Genomic DNA, 21,032 nt, shown 5'->3' with positions numbered 1-21,032 from the left:
GCTTCCCTGGTGGCGCAGTGGTTGAGAGTCCGCCTGCCGATGCAGGGGACGCGGGTTCGTGCCCTGGTCCGGGAGGATCCCACATGCCGCGGAGCGGCTGGGCCCGTGAGCCACGGCCGCTGGGCCTGCGCGTCCGGAGCCTGTGCTCCACAACGGGAGAGGCCACAGCGGTGAGAGGCCCATGTACTGCAAAAAAAAATTAAAAAAGGGGCGAGTAGGCATCCTTGCCTTTATCTCAAAGGGAACACTTTCTGTAGTTCCTCATAAGATACGAGGTGTGCTGCGTCTACTGATATGATCATGATTTCTACCTCTTCTCCTTCCTGTTAATGTGGCTTTCTGCCTGTCCTGATCTGAGCTAGCATTTAAGCAGAGTAAGTTTCTTCAGGTTTCAGTGGGGCCCCCTTTCTAGTGCCAGGAAGGTAGCTGCATCCTTGATCACAGCAGGAAGCAGCATGTGTCAGCTGCGGAGGCAACATCATTGGGACAGTTGAGCAGACCAGGCTCCTGGCCTCTGCAAGTGAGCATGGCCATTGCATTTTTCAATTGATGGGTGTCCCTCCACCCAAATCCAATGAATGGCATCAGAAAGATGAAGGAAGGAAACTGAGAGAACCCCCAGGTGGTATCAGACCTTGGGAGTGAAAGTTATTTCCGTTTTCTATCCAGTTCCTGAAGGTGATGAGTCTGAGTCATCTCTTGTTGCTATTAACTCTCAGGAAGTGGGATTTTAGAGAAATTAGTGTGAGCCCTGTGGCCCTAAGAGAGGGTGGGGTTTATATTAGTTTTCTGTGGATGCCGTGTAACAAATTATCACAAACGTAGTGGCTTATAACACCACCTGTTGATGATCTCACAGTTGTGTGTGTCAGAAGTCCAGGCGCAGCATGGCCCTGCTGGGTCCTCTGCTCGGGGCTCACAGGCTGAAGTCAGTGTTGGCTGGTCTGAGCTCTCATCTGAAGGCTCTGGGGAAGATCCCGCTTCTGAGTTGTTGGCAGAATTCAGTCCCTTGCAGCTGTAAGACTGAGGTCCTCGTTTGCTTTGCATGTGCCCCCGGCCCCCTTCGTCTGCAGTCCAGCAACAGCACATTGAATGCTTCTGTGCCCCCACTTCTGCCACCTCTCTCTGCTTCCTCTTGTGCTTCTTTTCTCTACCTTTAAGGGCTCTTGAGATTTTACACTGGGCCCACCTGGAAAATCCAGGCTAACCTCTCTGTTTTAAGGTCAACTGATTAGTAACCTTAATCGTGTCTGCAAAATCCCTTTGGCCATGTAATATAACCATCTAACAGAACATAACCATGGGTGTGGCACTGGGGGCAAGGGTCGTGGGGTCAAAATTCTACCTAGCACAGGGTATTTTATATATAACCGAGTATTGTTACGAACATGGTCTTTCGAGTCGGATACACGCCAGGTTTGAATTCCGGCTCTACCACTTACCAACTTCGTGACCTTGGGCAAATTACTCAGCCTTTCTAGGCATTAACCATAAAGTCAGATAACAGGAATTTCTCATTTAGATGCTTTGAGCGGTACCCGGTACCAGGTAAGTGCTCCGTAAATGTTCGCTGCAGTTTTACCGATGGTGCTCGTGGTTATGGAGGGGCTTGCTAAGTGACCCTGCTGCACATCGACCTGCATCAAGACACTGGGGTACAGTGCTGTCCCGTAGGACCTCCTGCAGCGGTGACGGTGTTCTGGATCTGTGCTCTCCAGTACAGCAGCTCAGCTGTGGCTGTTGAGCACGTCAGAGGGGGCTGGTGTGACTTAGGATTCCAAGTTTTCATTTCTTTACTTTACATTACTTTTAATCTAGCCACGCATGGCTGGTGGCTACCAAGTTGACGGTGCAGCCTAGCAGCAGTACTAATACACAGCGTTGGTGTTCACTTGCACTTATTTATGTTCCGGTTCCATTACGACAACTAAAGTCTTGCAGAGTGATGTGCCTACAGGGCAAACAAGTCAGTAAATATTAGCAATACTTTTACATAACTTGAGGAGGAGAGAGGGCTGTTTTTTGTTGGGTTTTGGTTTTTTTCCAATATGCAGACAGTAACGTGACTCCTGAAATTCACGGTAGAAAGTAACACGGCATATTACCCCATAGTTTATGGAAGGAAAAAAACAGGGAAGGTGAAGATTGATTGCAGTGATTTTTTTGTTTTAACCTAATCGATTCAGAAGAATGATCAGATTTACGTGGCAGTGTTTGAGACCCTCAACACTGAGGACATGATGTCTTTTCCAGTTTGCGTTAGGCCTGTTCTCAGAAGTTTATTGTTGGAAAGCAGTGGCAGCACGGGGACTGTTTACTCTGCTCTGGAAGCTTGTCTGTCGCTTTTCTGAGAAGGTGTTATTGCCTGTGAACTTCCTGCTTTTACACCAGCATGCATCCCGTCTCTCACCTCACTTTTTTTTTGTTTAACAGTCAAAATGTTCTTGTCCTACACAGCTCGGTTTTGCAAAGCCCATTTGAGCAAAAAGTATCTTTGTTCGCATTCAGCAGCAGCTGCTTCCACTTAAAATAAGTAATAATTAAGTCGATTTATAAATTGGATATTTCTCTAGCGGCAGTGAAAATTACATAGCTTTTGGACTTGAATTGTCTTTTGGACTTGAATTGTCTAAGTTGCGTTTTGTTTTGGGCTTTGTAGCCAACCTGTCTCGGTCAGCTTTCCTGTCTCAGAGGTATTATGAAGACTTGGATGAAGTCAGCTCAACGTCATCCATTTCCCAGTCTCTGGAAGGTGAAGACACACGGGCAACCTGTAAGGATGACGACGCAGTGGTTCAGGTTCCCCGGCATGCTCCCGTGGTTCGGACGCCTTCCATCCAGCCCAGTCTTTTGCCCCAGGCGACTCCTTTTGCTAAATCTCATCTGATTCATGGTTCGCCAGGTGTGATGGGAACTTCAGGTAAGTAAACAATGAGACAGGAAATGATCTTTTTTCCCTAAGAGATCTCTAACTCCTGAAGGAACTGTAACTGGGTTTTATATTTTCACACCCATGAGTTATGGGTTCCAGCCCATTTCTGTTAATATTCTAGAAATTACAGGACAGATTCAAGAGGTGTATTCCCCTTGAAAGTGGTTGGTAGGACCTGAGGAAGAGAATACCCTGCAGGGTTCACAGTTCACTGTGGAGCACAGCCTATGCCTTTCACGTCCCACCTCATTTCAGCCCCTCCATTGTAGCCATGTTGTGCCTCCGAGTTCACCAGCCAGAATGCTCGTTGTCTGTGTTGGCTCGCTGATGGGACCCGTATTGTGCTGACACACCTTCATTTCAGAGCAGCAGGACTTTGTATTACGGTGACTTCTAAGAGGACGGAGCCGGGCATGAGGTACCAGAATGGAGAGATTTTATGAGAGGAGAGCAGGACATTGCTCTGTTTGGGCACAGAAGTTACGTCTTGCTCAGTGTCAGAGGAAATGATCATGTGAAGTATTTTCACTAATAGAAGTGGGCAGGCAAATTGCCTGCAGCATCTTTGAAAGATAAAAGCGCCAGCCTGTCAGTTTGCCAGGACTTTTCTGTGTTCATGCTTCAGGATTTTTGATCTTAACATTTTCCCTGCAGCCACACGTGGAGAATTTACCATTTTAGTTTTTGTGTTTTCTTCTTCTCTGACCCACTGTCTCACTTAATTTATCTTTTTTCCTCAGTGTCTACACCTGCTAGCAAAATTATTCCCCAAGGGGCTGACAGCACAATGCTTGCAACAAAAACCGTGAAGCACGGCGCCCCTGGCCCTTCCCACCCCATCTCTGCTCCCCAGGCGGCCGCTGCGGCAGCCCTGAGACGGCAGATGGCCAGTCAGGCGCCAGGTAAGGACATCTCTGCAGGGGCTGATGGTGAGCTGTCTGAGCCCCGGGCCAGGACACAGGTGCCAGGAAACGGCGGGCTCTCCTTGCTGCCCTTCAGAAGAGAGGGCTGATGTGATAGGTCTTCACCTTTTGGGGGAGAGAGTTCTGCGAAGGCAGAGACTTAGTCGGGAACTTTCCTTTTAAGGGGCAGTATTATCTGCCACATTCAGTTAAGTGGGAGATCAGTGGGGTTTTTTGATGGAGTTGTTAATCCCTACTTTTGAATAATGTCTGCTTTAAGCCCAAAACTAATCTTCACAGTTAGATCACCTAATAACATTAGAGTTGTCTGATGGTATCTTAAGGACCCCAGCCACCCTCTGAGGTGGGTATAAGTGTGCCCATTTTGCTTTTGAGTAATGTAAGGTTTGGAGAGGTGAAGGTCACCTGACCAATACGTAACAAAACCCAGACTCCAACCCTGTGTTCTTTGTATTGTAGTACAGCTTTTTCTCTTAAGACTGCAAATTTAAGATGGAAACTTGACAGATGAAAACCCTAAGAAGCTAATCAGCTTTTGCATTTTGTCAGTGGTTTGTGGCTATCCGTAATTTTCTACATTAAGATTTATAGGTAGTTCGCCTCGGGACCTCAGTTATCACTAGCTATCAATCTTTATAAGCCAGTGGTTCTCAGCCAGAGGCTATTTTGCCCCGCCCATCTCCCCTCCAGCAGTTGGCAGTGTTGCTGGCATTTAGTGGGTAGAGGTCAGGAATGCTGCAAAAAAAATCCTAAATGCACAAGACAACCCCACAACAAAGAATTATCCAGCCCCAAAATGTCAATAGTGCCAAGGTTGAGAAACTCGGCTATAAATCAAATATTTTTGTTTTAGCTGAATAAAATTATTTTTTAGTTCTGTAACTGCTTAGAACACATACCAATTTAGGCTAAAATTTTTAAAGACTAAAAAGACATGATGGTTTTATTTAGACAAAAAAGCATTACCATTATATAATAATAAAAGATTTCCAAGAAAAGTTCAAATATTAAAACGCTTATTAAACCATCTAAAATAGATATGAAAGAGCAAAAACCGGATAACTTTTTAAGGCACTTTTGAGCCATCTGAAAAAATAAGAAACCTGTGATGTTTTAAATATTGGTTGGACCAAGCAGAGTCTTAGCATTGTGCTGAACAGGCCCAAAATCAAGCTGATTGAGTTGGTTATTTATAAACTTAAAGTCTGTCAGGATTTAGGATTATTCCACTCTCAGCAGGAGGTGGTGTGATGTCTATTATCATTTTGGAAGCAAATATGTCTAAGGTGTAGGCACCTCTGAATATGAAGGTTGAAATACATGCGGTCATGGGCAAGACGTCCCTGGTTACCTCTCTGGACGAGGGAGTGAAGTGAGCCGCCATGGACCCACCATCCTGCCTGGGCTACAGCTTTCAACTTTGCCCAAAGTATAGTTGGAAGAGATCTAAGAGCTTTGCTTAGGCCTTCTTAATAGTTAATTATGAAATATCATTAAGTCTTGGGCCACAGCTTTAAATTGTAAGACACAAAAAAGGAGATACGAAAGCTGACAAGCCTAAGATAGATAAGTAGGTGTCAAGTCAATCCCTGTTGCCATTCCTTAATTCAGGCCTCTTGGCCTCATTTTTCACGTTTTATTCATCATGTCTGTCTCACTAAGGCGTGAGCTTCTTTAGACAAGGAACTGTGTTTCAGACATTTTTTTGTATTCCCAGCACCTGAGTCCGACAATAATAAGCTCATGCGAAAGAACAGTTGAAAGAATGAATGCATGATGGATGGCAGAAGCCCTTAGTCCGAACACTGCTAATCCTCTAGCTCTTTCTGCCCTTTTCCAGGGCGAGCCAACAGTATGGCAGGTGTCTCAGCTCTGCTGTATAAAAGCTGGCTAGGGAATTCCTTTTTTCTAAACTAGTACATTTGATTAAATTGCATAAAGCTTCACCACATAGTTTTTATGAACGGAGTAGGCCAGGCGCTCCACTGAGCACAGTGCTGCAGAGCAACCTAAGTTTCCTGTGTATAATAAGTTTGCATTCTGCTTGAGTTTGTGTGCTAGTTTATACCTGGCTAGAATTTTTGATCCTTTACTGCAATTAATGTGCCTTTCTCTTCTCTATTTAAATAGCTGTCAGTACTTTGACTGAATCAACTTTGAAGAATGTCCCTCAAGTGGTAAATGTGCAGGAATTGAAGAATAATCCTGCAGCCCCCTCTGCAGCGATGGGGTATGTTACTACTTTTCAGTGTGTTTAATTTAAGCCCGTGAATTATTCTGTAATAGTGGGGAACTGCCTGCAGGGAGCAGCATTGCCATTGTCAGAGTGTGACTATTTTTCCTGCAGAACTTTAGGTTATAAGAGGGGTGGAGTGGACAGCTAATCTTGGGTACACAACTGGGTTTTCAGGAGATTGTCGTCTTCAACTGGCAGTAACAATTGCCTCATAAACCTTCAAAGTCTTGGTGATATATACTCAGTATGCTGTTTGTCATGTGTAAGTCAACGTATGATACACATTACGGTTACTAAGTCAGGTAAGGTGTACGGTTTGATTTTTGATTTTTTTTTTTTTTTAATACTCTTGAGGCTCCTGAGTTGGCACTTCGACTCTAATGCAGACTGTTGATTCTGAAAACCCAGTGATGATCTTGAGATTGACGGTCTCTCCTCCCTTCCTTCCTGTCTCCAGGTGTTCCTGTTCTTTCAAGTTTCTCATACCTTTTGTATGAAAAAACAATCTTTTAAAAGGCACCAGCTCTGTTTGGAGACTTCTAGCTTGTCTTCATGCCATATCTGAGGGCCGGATCATTGCTGCCAGAGCTGACTTTTCTTAAGTCTGAATCTGTGTTTAGAATTAAAGGCATTGACTCCGTGTCACTGTTCTGGGCAGCACGGTTCATAGAATATGCTTGTGCCCTATTGCTCTGTGTATTTTGTAGCCAGGAGCTCTTCAGTGTGGCTGAAGAGGGAAGACTTGAGGGCCGTTTCCTCAGTCTGAATGTAGGGATCGTGAGGACCAGTGTCATTCAGGCACTTAGAGTCTGGTGCCCATTACTAGTCCAGCAGTGAGAAGAACAGCCACAGACCCTGTGTTTTTTCCAGTTTACATTAGCTCTCTCCTACTCCCCTGCCCCCAGGTCTGCTCACTGTTCTGTTTTGGCTTTATCGAGTGGCCCTGCTGCACTAGTCCACTGGCCTCTTCTTTCCACATTGGTCCATTTATCAACACTGCCAGGAATTTCTTAGTTATCTCAGGGCCATACTAACAGCCAAAAACAAGCCTACTCGCTTTCCTATCTTGTAGTGACCTTGAAGCTTTGGTATGCTGTTTAGACCAAGATGGCATTTGTGGTCGTTGTGAACTTCTCAAGGGAAAGAACTATGCATTAGAGTTTGGGAGTTATAGCCAGATTCCTAGCGTAGGGTAGGCAAAGAAAAGCCACTGCAAGGCAGAATATTACATAAGACAGGAAAATCCAGCTTAATGGTAAAAGAAATATGGTCTGGTATTTCTGAGATATTTTAGCTGTTAACCCTGTGTGAGAAGCACCTATTGGTGATTTCCTTTATCTTATCTCAGGCTTTGTTTCCCTCCAAGGTTCATCTGAGCTAATCATTGTTAAGGGCTTTGTTAAAGGAGCAATGCTGAGTTCGCCCTTTTTTCTGACTAAGAAAAATAGACACAAGAGTTAAAAAGGGGGATTCCCTAGTGGCGCAGTGGTTGAGAGTCCGCCTGCCAACGCAGGGGACACGGGTTCGTGCCCCGGTCCGGGAAGATCCCACATGCCGCGGAGCGGCTGGGCCCGTGAGCCATGGCTGTTGAGCCTGCACGTCTGGAGTCTGTGCTCCGTAACGGGAGAGGCCACAACAGTGAGAGGCCCGTGTACCACCAAAAAAAAAAAAGTTAAAAAGGAATCGAAGAAACTCTCTTCCTTTCCCCCCAGAGTATGGACTCTGGTGCACTTATTTAACTTGTAAGCCCAGAGTGGTGCCTGGAATGCAGTTCCTTTTTAATAACCACTTGTTGAATAATAGGTGAATCTAAGCATAATTGACAAGTGGAAATTGGTATTTACCACCTCCCTCAATAAGAAAGCTTCAGAGGGAATTACATTCATTATAAAATTACTTTCAGATTCTCTTAAGCAGTAGTTTGGTAAGTGTATTTTAAATATTTAATTTTGCATTTAACTTTTTCTGAGTAATGTCTTAAAGAGATTTATTATAAGATGAGCTTACACATTTCTTGCAAATCAAAACTACAGTGAGATATCACCTCACACGGTCAGAATGGCCATCATCAAAAAATCTACAAACAATAAATGCTGGAGAGGGTGTGCAGAAAAGGAAACTCTCCTACACTGTGGGTGGGAATGTAAATCGGTTACGGCCACTATGGAGAACAGTATGGAGGCTCCTTAAAAAACTAAAAACAGAACTACCATATGACCCAGCAATCCCACTACTGGGCATATACCCGGAGAAAACCATAATTCCAAAAGATACATGCATCCCAGTGTTGACTGAAGCACTATTTACAATAGCCAAGACATGGAAGCAACCTAAATGTCCATCGACAGAGGAATGGATAAAGAAGATGTGGTACATACATACAGTGGGATATTACTCAGCCATGAAAAAGAACAAAATAATGCCATTTGTAGCAACGTGGGTGGACCTAGAGATTGTCATACTGAGTGAAGTAAGTCAGACACAGAAAGGCAAATATCATATGATATCACTTATATGTGGAATCTAAAAAAAATGGGGTACAAATGAACTTAACAAGACAGAAGTAGAGTCATGGAGGCAGAAAACAAACTTATGGTTACCAGGGGATAAGGGGGGGAGCGATAAATTGGGAGACTAGGACTGACATATACACACTACTATATATAAAACAGATAACTAATAAGAACCTGCTGTCTAGCACAGGGAACTCTACTCAATACTCTGTAATGGGAAAAGAATCTAAAAAAAAAGAGGAGTGGATGTATGTGTATGTATAACCGATTCACTTTGCTTACACCTGAAACTAACACAACATTGTAAATCAACTGTACTCCAATAAAAATTTTAAAACAAAAGCAAACAAACAAAAAAGATGAGCTTACACATTTCTGCCGTTGGTATATCTTATGTTCATTGGCCTCATCCCTTATATTCACCTCCTGTTTTCAGGAAGAGGGTTTATCTGGAGCAAACCCATGGCTATCTAGACTCCTCTCCAGTGCTCAGTCACGTGATTCAGCGGGTTCCTAAGGGGTGTCTGCCATGAGCATGATAACACCCTGGGTATTTGGGATCCAGTAGTGAGTAAGACATACCAGGTCCCCGCTTTCCTGGCACTTAGATCTTAGCAAGAAGACAGCCACTAGACAACCCATTACATCGACAGTTCTCTAACTGCAGTATAATGAGTTGGATGAAGGAGACGTACAAGGTGCTAAGAAGGCACACAGTGAGGCCATCTGGTTGAATCTGGGGCTGATGAGGAGGCTGGGAAGGAAAAGGTGTTTTAGCTGAAAGTTAAGCAGTGACCAGAAGCTGCCAGGCAGAGTGGAGAGAAGATTGTTATAAACAGAGGATGCAGGATGTGTAAACGCCCAGACCTGGGAAAGAACAGAGCATGTTTGAGGTGAAGGTGAACGAAGGCCAGTATGTCTAGAGACCTGGCAGGAAATGGAGGATGAAGAAAGCAGGGCCGAATGAGGTTAGAAATACGGTGGGATTTTTGGTTGGTTGGGTTTTTTTCCAAAGCACACCGGATAGATCATTCCTTTCAGGAATTTTGGTGTTCATTTATTCATTCTTTCTACAAATACTTTATGAGCATTTCCTGTATGCCACACACTGTTCTAGGTGCCAGGGATAAAGCAGTTAACAAAACAGATTCCCCAAAACCCCCAAACCCTGCCCTTGTCACAGAGAGACAAATGGTACGTAAAATATATAGTATTTTAGGTGGCAATAGGTATGATGGAGAAAATTAAAGCAGAGAAGGGGGGCTTCCCTGGTGGCGCAGTGGTTGAGAGTCCGCCTGCCGATGCAGGGGACACGGGTTCGTGCCCCGATCCCGGAAGATCCCACATGCCGCGGAGCGGCTGGGCCCGCGAGCCATGGCCGCGGAGCCTGTGTGTCCGGAGCCTGTGCTCCGCAACGGGAGAGGCCACAGCAGTGAGAGGCCCGCGTACAGCAAAAAAAAAAAAAAAAAGCAGAGAAGGGGTTTAGGGACTGTTGTGTGGACATGGGTTGCAATTTTAAATAGGAACAAGGAAGGTGCTATTCATACATGGCTAATGACTAAAATATCTCAGAAATATCAGACCATATTTCTTTCACCATTAAACTGGATTCTCCCGTCTTATGTAATATTTTGCCTTGCAGTGTCTTTTGACACTTAACATTTGAATAAAAACCAAAGACCAGAGAGCAGGTCGCATGAATATCCTAAGGAAGAAAGCCCCAAGCACCAGGCCTGTAGTGAGAGCATATCTGGCAGGTTCAGGAAGGAGCCAGACAGCCACTGGTGGCTGGAGGGAGAGGGATAGCGGGGCCGGGGCCCGGGATACAGGTCTTGTAACATCTAATAAGCCTCGGTCAGGACCTGGCTGACCAATGGATGTTGAGCAAACTGATCTGATTTATGTTTCCTTTATTAAAAGCAATTTTAGCAATTTTTTAAAATATTGGGGCATAATTAACACAGTAAAATTCACCTTTTTTTGGTGTAAAAGTCCATGAGGTTTGATAAATGCAGATAGTTCTCTTGACCTATGGTTTTAGCAGGAAGCTTCTGGTTCTTATATTGAGAATAGATGAAAAGGGCTGGAGTGAGGAATGGTAGAAACAGGGAGAACAGTTAGGAAGCTTTATTTTTTTTAATTGTAAAATATATGTATAAAAAATTTATTAATTTAACCATTTTAAGTGTATAGTGACATTAAGTACATTTACAGTGTTGTGTAACCTTCACCACTATCTGTTTCCAGGACTTTTTCATTATCTCATTCAGAAACTGTAGCCATTAAATAGTAACTCTTTACTCCCCCTTCCCTCTAGTGTCTGGTAGCCTTTATTCTACTTTCTGTCTCTAAGAATTTGTCTGTTCTAGGTACATCATATAAGTAGAATCCTACAGTATTTGTCCTTTTGTGTCTGGCTTATTTCGCTCAAATTTTCGAGATTTATCCATGTTGGAGCGTATGTCAGAATTTCATTCTTTTTATGGCTGAATAATATTCCATTGTATGCGTATGTCCTATTTTACTTATCCATTCATCTGTAAGTTGACACTTCGGTGTTTCCCCTCTTCTTGTACAAGTATCTGTTGGAGTCCTTGCTTTCAGTTATTTGGGGTAATGTTTTAGGAGTGGAATTGCTAGATCATATGGTAATTCTGCATTTAGCTTTTTGAGCTAAATGTAGTTCAAACTGTTTTCCAAAGCAGCTGCACCATTTTAGATTCCCAGTAGCAACGTATGAGGTTCCAGTTTCTCCACATCCTCACTAATATTTGTTATCGTCCAACTTTTTGATTATAGCTATCCTAATGGGTGTTACATGGTATCTCCTTGTGGTTTTGATATGCATTTCCCTTCTGACTAATGAATGATAATTGGGAGTCTATTCATATGCTTATTGGCCATTTGTATCTTCTTTAAAGACATGTCTGTTTAGATCCTTTGCCTGTTTTTTAATTGGGTTATTTATCTTAATTGTTGAGGTGTCATATTCTTTATGTAATCTACATTCAAGTCCCTTATCGGATACATGATTTGTGAATATGTTTTCCCATTCTTTGAATAGTTTTCACTTTCTTGATAGTGTCCTTTGGAACAACAAAATTTTTAATTTTGATGAAATTCAGTTTATTTTTTTCTTTTGTTGCTTGTGCTATAGGGGTGTCTTACATACAGGTATGTGTTTAAGAAACCATTGCTTAATCCAAGATCATGAAGATTTACTCCTGTGTTTTCTTCTAAGTTTGAGCTCTCACATTTAGGTCTTTGATCTGTTTTGAGTTAATTTTTGTAAATAGTGTGACTCTGTGGTCCAACATCTTGATTTTGCATGTGGATATTCAGTTGTCCCAGCACCATTTGCAGAAAAGACTCTTTTTTTCCCCCTTTGAATTGTCTTGGTGCCCTTGTCAGATTGATCGGTTTTCTAATGTTAAACCAATTGTTGGTAATGATGTATTGTCCTTTTTTTATATATGGTTGGATTCAATTTGCTAAAATTTTGTTCAGAATTTTTTCATGTCTTAATGAGCGATATTGGTCTGTAGATTTTGTTTTTTTGTAATATCATTGTTTCATTCTGGTATCAGAGTAATGCTGGCCTTACAGAATGAGTTGGGGAGTGTTCCTTCCTTTTCAGTTTTCTGGAAGAGTTTATGTAGATTTGTTATTATTTCATCCTTAAGTGTTTGGTAGAATTCACCACTGAAGCCATTTTGGCTTGGAAATTTCAGTTTCTTTAGTAGATATAGGACTATTCAGCTTATCCACTTCTTGAGTGAACTTTGGCAGTTTGTGCCTTCCAAGAAATTTGTTCATTTCATTTGAGTTATCGAATTTATTGGCGTGACGTTTTTTGTAATAGTCACTGATAATCATCCTTTTAATGTGGATAGAATTCATAATGATTTCACTTCCCTCTTTCCTGTTAGTGGTGATTTGTGTCTTTTTTTACCTCATCAGTCTAGCTAGAGGTTTATCAATTTTATTGACCTCAAAGAAACCAGCTTTTGGTTTCACTGATTTTTTTCCTATTACTTTTTTACTTGGCCTTTATTATTTCATTTTCCTACTTACTTTGGGCTTTATTTACTCTTTTTTCTAGTTTCTTAAGGTAGAAGCTAATGTCATTGATTTGAGACTGTTCTTTTCTAATACAGGCATTTTAGTGCTATAAATTTCCCTCTAAGAATTGCTTTGGCTACATCCCACAGATTTTTTTTTTTTTCTGGTATGCGGGCCTCTCACTGTTGTGGCCTCTCCCGTTGCAGAGCACAGGCTCCGGATGCGCAGGCTCAGCAGCCATGGCTCACGGGCCCAGCCGCTCCGTGGCATGTGGGATCTTCCCGGACCGGGGCACGAACCCGTGTCCCCTGCACCGGCAGGTGGACTCTCAACCACTGTGCCACCAGGGAAGCCCGAAAATTTAGTTTTTTAAAGTAAAATTTGGGGGGAGTTCCCTGGTGCTCTAGTGGCTAGGATTCCTCATTTTGACTGCCATGGCCCGGTTCAATCCCTGGTCAGGGAACTGAGATACCGCAAGCTGCACAGCGTGGGCAAGTAAACTTAATTGTTAACATTTTTCCATGTCATTATAAATTCTTAACAATCCTGTTTTCATATTTAATATAGGTCTTTTTTAAAGCTCTAATACAGTTCCAACTTGCATTATTTAAGTTACTTGACACCTAGACATGCATGCAAAAACTACAGTTTGATTTAGCAGGCTTTTAGATGATGTTTTGGAAAGCATTTGAGTCTTCAAAGACATAAAATTTACCAATAGGGGACAACAGTTGGTGGTAACAAGACATAAGAAACCCCTAAAAGTGAACTTTTTTTTTCTCTACTGACTGATATTCAGGGATGTGCTTCTTACGTTGTTACCAACAATGTTAAAATAATTTGACACTTAGATAATTTTGCATGCTTGCAGCCATATCTGTTGGATAAATTCTCAGTTGTAGGACTGCTGAGGCAAAGGAGATATCCATATATGTGAGTGTATGAACATACATATAATTTTTATAATTGTCGTCAACTTTCTCTCAGTAGAGCTTATACCAATTTCTCCTTCCCACAGGCAGTGTATGACAATCTGGTTCCCCATATCTTTGCCAAGATTATCAAACTTTACAATTACTACAGTCTGATAGGTGAAAAAATGAACTGAGAGCTTTTGTTTTCAATATCTTCTATTATTTTCTTTTTCTCTCCTGATTTATTTCTTCAGTTGCTTTTGTTAAGTAGTCCTATCTCCTTACTTGCTTCACCTTTAAATAATTACAAAAAATTCATAGTTCATTAAATAGTTAACTTTAGCAGCTTTCACAGTTTAGATCCACTGTGTCATGTGTGAGTTTATAAAAAGATATACATGATAATGATTAAGACTTACCAAAATAAAACATAACCAGGTCTGTTGTTTTTTAAGCTCTTTAAAATGTTGAAATAGGTAGAAGAATGAGTAGTTGGCCCCTTTCACAACAATAGTATGAATATTTGCCTTGTTAAAGTTCATTAAGGTTTAAGGGACCACTAAGAAAGGGCCTAGGCAACATTTTAATGCTTCACAATCTTAACAACTCAGTTTTATCATTGTGTGTAGAGTACACAGCCCTAGAATGTGTGTGCATTAGCCTGACTATGTCAGCAGGCAGTACTGATAGGGCGTGGCAAAAAAACAGAAAAATGGCTTTGTTGTGTTCAAGGCAGTGTTTGAACGAGGTTTTGCTGTGACATTTTTTGATGTTTATCATACTTGATATGTTCACCTCCACTTGTGTATTAACTTTGATCAGGATGGTCTGGGTAATGGAGAGTCGGAGAACTTAAGTTCTGTTGCAGTTGTTTTTCTCCAAGAACCTAATTTTACTACTCTTAGTGACCTGTGTAGCTCCATTCCTCCTTTCTAAAGCAGTGCCCTAGTGTTGGCAGTAGTATAAATGTCATTTGTAGACTCCTGTAGTAAATATATGTGACAGTGCCATTTTCTGCCTGTGGTCCTTTGATCTCTGTTTTCAGCTGTGGAACAGAACATTTCAGATGAATTTCCAGTGATCTCTTTTCAGGTCCATACTGCTAGAAAGTGGAATACAGTCATCCAAAATATGATAATTCCAAGTTTAGTATTTCCATCTTCTCTTGAACATTTCTAGCTGTTGATTTCCATTGTTTTGGTTCACAGTCACGCACAAGTCTTTGAACACACTTGTTTGGTAGTACACTGTTCTTTTCTGCTCTTGGATCATGGTGGGTCCGATTTAGTCAGTAGGTTTGTTAACTGATTGCACTGAGCAGCATTTCTCTGCAGGGTTGTCATATGGCCCAGTGTGTAAGTACTGTGAATCCTAATTTTGTGTGTTTGGGGATTTAGGACACCCAAGAGATTTATAGCATTATCACAAGTAAATAGAACAATAATTACACTCAGTCTGCTTCATGCATGCTTTAATTTACCGTCATGTCATAACTAAGTTTAGGGTGCAAAAAATATGCTAAAATTGGGTGAATTCCTGCTTTTCTTTTTATTTGTAGTTTCTTTTTTTTGCTTATCTTTAAGAAAGCATGAAATATTTTCATTGCCCTCGTGACTCGCCTGAGCTGCCGCCATTTTTCCACCTAAGTCGGCTGTGTCCGCCCAGGGATTTCTCAGTCCCAGCATCTCGCTCACACATTCCTTTTCTCGTTGGAGAGTCAGCAGATGAGGGGAGCAGTGTCCCTTCGTACCTGTTTGGTAGAACATCTCAGGGGAACAGGGGTGTGTCTCTTCAGAGAGGCGCACATTTACGGCTCCTTCTCTCTTCAGTAGGAAAATAAAGAGGTTCTGTTTCATTGAAAATAACTGCCTTTTTTCTTCTCTCTGAATCTAACAAAGTTTGTTTGGGAAGGTTCCTGTATTATTCCAGGAGAGTCTCCTGAGGTGACTGTAAGATTATTAAAATGTTTGATAATTTTTTTCTATGAGGCATGGGCTTATTTTTGTCTTTCCTCTTCCAAGTTAATCTTTCGATGGAAAATTATTAATTCTCCCTAAAGGAGAGTTCTGAAAACTAAAACCAGGTCATACAATCGCTGTTCCTCTGCATATACTAGTCAGAGTAGCTGTTCACTGAGGACAGATAGATTGATGGAAAGAATTGCTCCCAGGAGCCAAGGATAGAGCTTTGCGTTAAACGGGTGATTTTTTTCCATCACATATTAACACTAAGTAATTATTGAAATAACAGTTCCCTGCTTACTGTGTTCAGGGGTAACAAAAGATGGTGAGAACTCTTTCTACACACACTGGGTGCACTTTTCATACCATAGCAGAAGTGCAGGTCGGGAAGGGAACCGTGGGATGTTTGACTCTCTTGTGTGCTGACATCGTGAGCGCTGGGCTCCCAGGGCTGGTTGCCGTGAGAAGCTGAGATCTCTTCTTTGAGCCACAGATCATATACATCCCACGGATGTTGTTGAACATTTTCTCAGGCTTGGAAAACAGAATCAGGAATTCCCCACGTGGTCCGGAATGGCGGTGGGTGTTGGGGAGGAGGTGCCAAAGGCTGAGTCTCCAGATAAGAAAAGGATCTACTTCTGAATAGTCATAATTTTTTCCTAGGATTGCAGGTCACTGCTTTGACTTTTATGCTAAAGACCCAACTTTCATTTAAAGAATTTAGTCTTCAATCCGAAAAATGTCGAATGACTTTGATTAGGGTCCCAGACATCTATATTCTACCCCAAAATTGATATTATTTTTTGGACAGAAGGTTGGCTCAGGGATGAATGTGATTTACACCCAGTCATGCCTTTCTCCTGAGCATTTGCTTTGTGTTTTTCAGTTCTTCAGTGCCGTACTCTGCAGCCAAAACACCTCACCCGATGTTGACCCCAGCGGCTGCTAACCAAGCTAAGCAGGTAAATTGCTGATTTTGGCTTTGCTGACGTGACATGCAGTGACTGTCTTTGTAACTGAAGACAGTACTGTACTAAGTCCTCATGTTGTTTAAATGAACTATAAGTCTGACAGAGACCTGTGATCCTTTCCCCACAATTTGTGCCAGTCCTGACCTAGTAGGTCAGTTAGGCCCTGATACTGTCTTTGTAGCCATGTGACATTCTGCACCTAGCAATCTTGGGTCATAATTCTGTATTTGTATGGGGTGTCTGTATGGAGTTGAAATTTACTTTCATTTAACATCGTCTTAGTTAACCCATACAACAACCTTATAGACAAGACAGGTGTTCAGCTATGTTTCACTAATGAAGAAGCCGGGGCTCAAGTGACTAACACAGGCTTCCACGGTTTTTATTAAATGATGGAACCAGAGCTGGAACCCAAGTCTTCCGACTTCTTCCTGTCCACTGCTTTGTTCATTGTACCTTTCAGTATCAGCATCCAGGGGATAGTTTCTCTTGCTTTCTCTTGCAATCCCTGTTTTTCAGACCTTGCATCTTCAGTGATGTTTGTTATGTCTACTTTCAGCCTTTTGCCTGATAAACATTGTCTCTTACAAAAATACGTTATATTATAAACAGTTAAACAATCCAGAAGAAAATAATAGGAGATGGCTGAAAGGTAGATCAAGCTGTCTCTGAAACTTTCCCTAAGAAAACCTGGTTTCTCTGCTACTCATCTCTGCCTCTAGAAATAATTGTAGATTGTGTTTGAGATTGAACATCAGGACTTGCCTATTGTGAGTTCTCAGACGTGGCTGTCTACTCCTTAGCTTGCCGTGACTTAACATGACACTTAAGCAGTTAGCATTTGGTCTTCCTTCTGGAGGTTTCCATGTTCACCTTGGAGGACACATGGTAAGGCACAAATCCTCTTGCCTTACCAAGAGGAAAGGAACATTGACTGGAGATGGAAAAGTTTAACAGTTTTGCTTTCTAACCTTATTATAAGTTTTATTGAGAGCCAGGACCTATTTCATTCATTAACTTCTTCCTTCATTTGTGTATCAAATATCCCAGTGCCTTTTACATGCCAAGTGTTGTGTTAGGCGCTGAGGAAATAGCCACAAGCTAAACAGGCTTGACTCTGTTCTCTTGGTGCTTGTGGAATATTCCCATCTCTGATACGATCTTACATGTGGTAAGCGTTTAAAAATACTGACTTAAATTGAAACGGAAAAAACAAAATTAAACTAAATAAAAGTGTTTGTGCTTGCTTATTTTAAGTTATGTTATCCTTTTACATGTTCCTTTATTCCAAAGGCTCGTTTGTGGTTTCACATAAATGTCTTGCTCCTGTTATAGGGATCTCTGATAAACGCCTTAAAGCCGTCTGGGCCCACACCAGCGTCCAGTCAATTGTCATCTGGTGATAAAGCTTCAGGTAAGTTTGCAGTTTTGTTTTAGTGAAAATAAAGGTGAAAGATATGCTCCACAGTAGAGTTTATTGTTGTAGATCACAAAGGCAGCTTGATGTGAAATCAAGTACAGTAAAGACATATTTGAAAGGCCTCAGTTGATGTAGAATATCCAGGAAATTAGTGAGCCCTTCAGCAGCTCTGTAGACTTCTGAAATATGAGAGCAATAGGAGAAAGCCTGCCTTTAAATGTTTTTCCTAAAAAGGAGCACCTGCCTTGCTGGATAATCAAAGTTTAGAGAGGAGTGGATCAGAACATTGAACTCTATTTCTTCTACTACAAAGGAAAGAAAAACTCTCTGAGTTTACGAGGACAATTCAAAAGCTGGGAAAACACAGAAAGTAAAATGGATCTGTTACAATATAAGATCTCAGAGTAGATAAAATTCAGTATTAAAAGACTGTGACTTCACATGCTTCCAACACTGACTCAGGCGTAATTACTCTTAACCGAAATTAGTTTTTACAGTCACCATGAAGTGCTCTGACCAGGCATCCACGCCGCCCTAGCCCACTTGACATAGAAGTGTGCTTACACGTAGTGCCTAGTTTAATGTGGGCTCTTCCTCAGCAGCCCCTTTTGTTGACTCTGTGTTAGAGTCCACTTCAGTTGACATGTGTTACTTTCTGCTACAGTCCAGAAAATGCTAGATTGTGCTGCCCGCAGTCCAGCGTTCCCACCATGCTCTGGACTCTAGCTTTTATTCTGATTCACACTCTCCAGTGGGTCTTCAAGCTAATAAATTCTGCTCGAGATGCTGAACTTCACACTTTAGCAGCCTGCCTTCCGTAATCTCTACACAATCATACCATCATCCCAACTTCTCTGTAGTCAAATCTTTCTCATTGGATATTGGGTTTATCTTCAGAAGTATTCCTTGCACTCAGAAGAAAACCATTATTGTGTAAGCCCAAGTTGTATTCTAGAATTCGGATTAATGGAGGAGCACAGTTTTTATCATATAAGCCTTCCATGAGAAGGAGGTATATAGCACTTCTTAACTAGCAGCTAAAACTTTATGTTAGAAGGGAAATTTCAGTGGAATTTGTCAAAGACTTTTGAATCATTTAGGATTCAAATTAAGAAATCTGTTTCCATTTCTAGCTAATATTTTAGAAAAAATTTTTGAAAGATTATGTATCTTAACGCCTTTCAAGGATTTTGTTGGAGAGTTTTTTGTCACTCCTGAAGTTAAGAGTCAAGGACATCTAAGGGGCTTTGTTTTGTGCATGTCTAGGCAGTTAGCATGACTTGCAAAGAAATTTCTAAGATTCATCATTCAGTGATGATCATGAAATATTCTCTGTCCTTGCTATGCGTTTCCATCTGTCCTCACTTTCTGGAAACACACTTTTTTTGAGTAGGAAAATTTCCCTGAAAAGTACTATTTAAGAGTTTGTAAAAACTTTCTTTAAAAAAAAAAAAATTCATTTCTGAAACCTCTATAGAATAATTCCCTTATTACTTAATAATGGAAATACCTTCATTGTTTTTCTGATTATAGAACTATTACAAGTCCACAAAAAGTCTATGGTGTAGAGCTATATAATGTAGAAAACGAAAGCTGCCCCATAAGTTCCCTGTTCCAGAGATAACAGCCCTCAACGATTTGATGTGTATCTCTTGGGGTTTGATGTGTATCGGTTTTTTAAACAAAAACAGTCATATCCTGTATATATTGATATGTAATCTGTTTCCCCGCCCCCCCTAAAGTAAATATCGTGTTCATCTTTCCAGATCTGATAAAACTCTACGTCACTCATTTTAATGGTAGCCTAAGACTTCACTGTACAGTTGTACCCTGTTAAGTTTTAATAGTACTCTGCAGATAGTTTAGACTGTTTTTAACTTTTCAAGATTATAAGTCAGGCTGCCTTGGACAGCCTTGTACACATCACATTGTATTATAGTGGTTTGTTAGATAACTTTACAAATATTTATCCCATACTTACTTAAAGGGAGGTGCTTTTTCTTATTGTTTGGTTTGGTTTGATTTGGGCTTTTTAAATGTAATTCCCCCATTCCCCTCCTCCTTTTAAAAGTAGAGCGATAGGGGAAAGATTGTAGGTAATACCCCAGACTATTAATAAGTAGTTAGAGTGTATTGAATGTGGGGAGGATGGTGGATTGCACTTTTAACTCTCTATACTTCTCTATATTACAGCAATCATATGTTACCTCTGTAATTTAAAAAAAAAGAACTATTATTTAAATACAAAAAGCCTATGGAAAATACAGAAATGTGGAGAGAAAGCAAATAGCCGTGAAGTCACTACTCAGAGATATTTAGTTAACCTATTTCTCTTTGGAATTTTGTTTTTCCTTTGGCATATATTACTTTTCGGTAATTGTAAAAGCTACTTTTAAAGCCTTAAATTTGAACTGCACTCCAGTTATTTTGACCTCTTTCCTGGAAAGGGGCAAGTGTGGCATGTCCTGGTTTGAAATTGACAGTGACTGAGCCAGAGAGCAAGTTCAGAGACCCTGAGGCAGCATGACTCAGGCAGCACTGCGGCCACCGACTTGTCCTAGAAAGTGCGTGACCTGGGGCTGCGCTCTGCACGGCACCACGCATTCGCTGCCACAGAGAATTAAACTAAAATGGTGATTCTAACTGGTTTTTTGTAATGTTCTCGTTTTTTTCCCATAATTTCAGGACCAGTGGCAACCAAGATAGAGACAGCTGTGACGTGTACCCCATCTGTTGTTGGGCAGTTCAGCAAGTCTTTCTCATTTTCTCCATCAGGGTCAGTAGTGAACTAAATTTTGTGACCTCACCAGCAACCTTACAGATAGCTGTAATCCTACAATCAGTAGGTATACTTACATACCTACCTATCACTGCAGTGGTGCGTTTGATAATAGTGACAGTGGCTTAGTGTCCTGATGTAAATCTGTTTCCCCTTTTTGATTCAAGTTTATACATGTGTTATTACATACTTGCTTATTTGTTTTGATTTTTAGGATAAGCTTCATTTTCTTTGGATAGTGAGTCTGTGGTTGATGAGGTTTATCACACTGAGGGGTTTTCATCCTGACACCATCTGGGGGCTGGGTGAGAAGTCTGGGTT

General features: G+C 41.4%; 1 protein-coding gene across 2 annotated transcripts in view; it reads left to right on the top strand.

The window, feature by feature from the left end:
• Positions 1-21,032, top strand: part of NUP214 (nucleoporin 214) — a 95,996-nt gene that overhangs the window by 39,366 nt on the left and 35,598 nt on the right. For both annotated transcript variants that reach the window (XM_082617275.1, XM_082617274.1), the window contains exons 22-27: positions 2,660-2,920; positions 3,673-3,834; positions 5,986-6,085; positions 16,428-16,503; positions 17,848-17,926; positions 20,618-20,708. In XM_082617275.1, the coding sequence (XP_082473401.1) occupies positions 2,660-2,920; positions 3,673-3,834; positions 5,986-6,085; positions 16,428-16,503; positions 17,848-17,926; positions 20,618-20,708 (769 nt within the window). The remainder of the gene's footprint in view (positions 1-2,659; positions 2,921-3,672; positions 3,835-5,985; positions 6,086-16,427; positions 16,504-17,847; positions 17,927-20,617; positions 20,709-21,032) is intronic.

Source organism: Mesoplodon mirus (assembly GCF_964341445.2).
Source record: "Mesoplodon mirus genome assembly, chromosome: 1".
NCBI lineage: Eukaryota > Metazoa > Chordata > Mammalia > Artiodactyla > Ziphiidae > Mesoplodon > Mesoplodon mirus.
The sequence above is the reverse complement of the archived record's forward strand: the minus strand, read 5'-3'. Positions and strand labels throughout refer to the sequence as shown.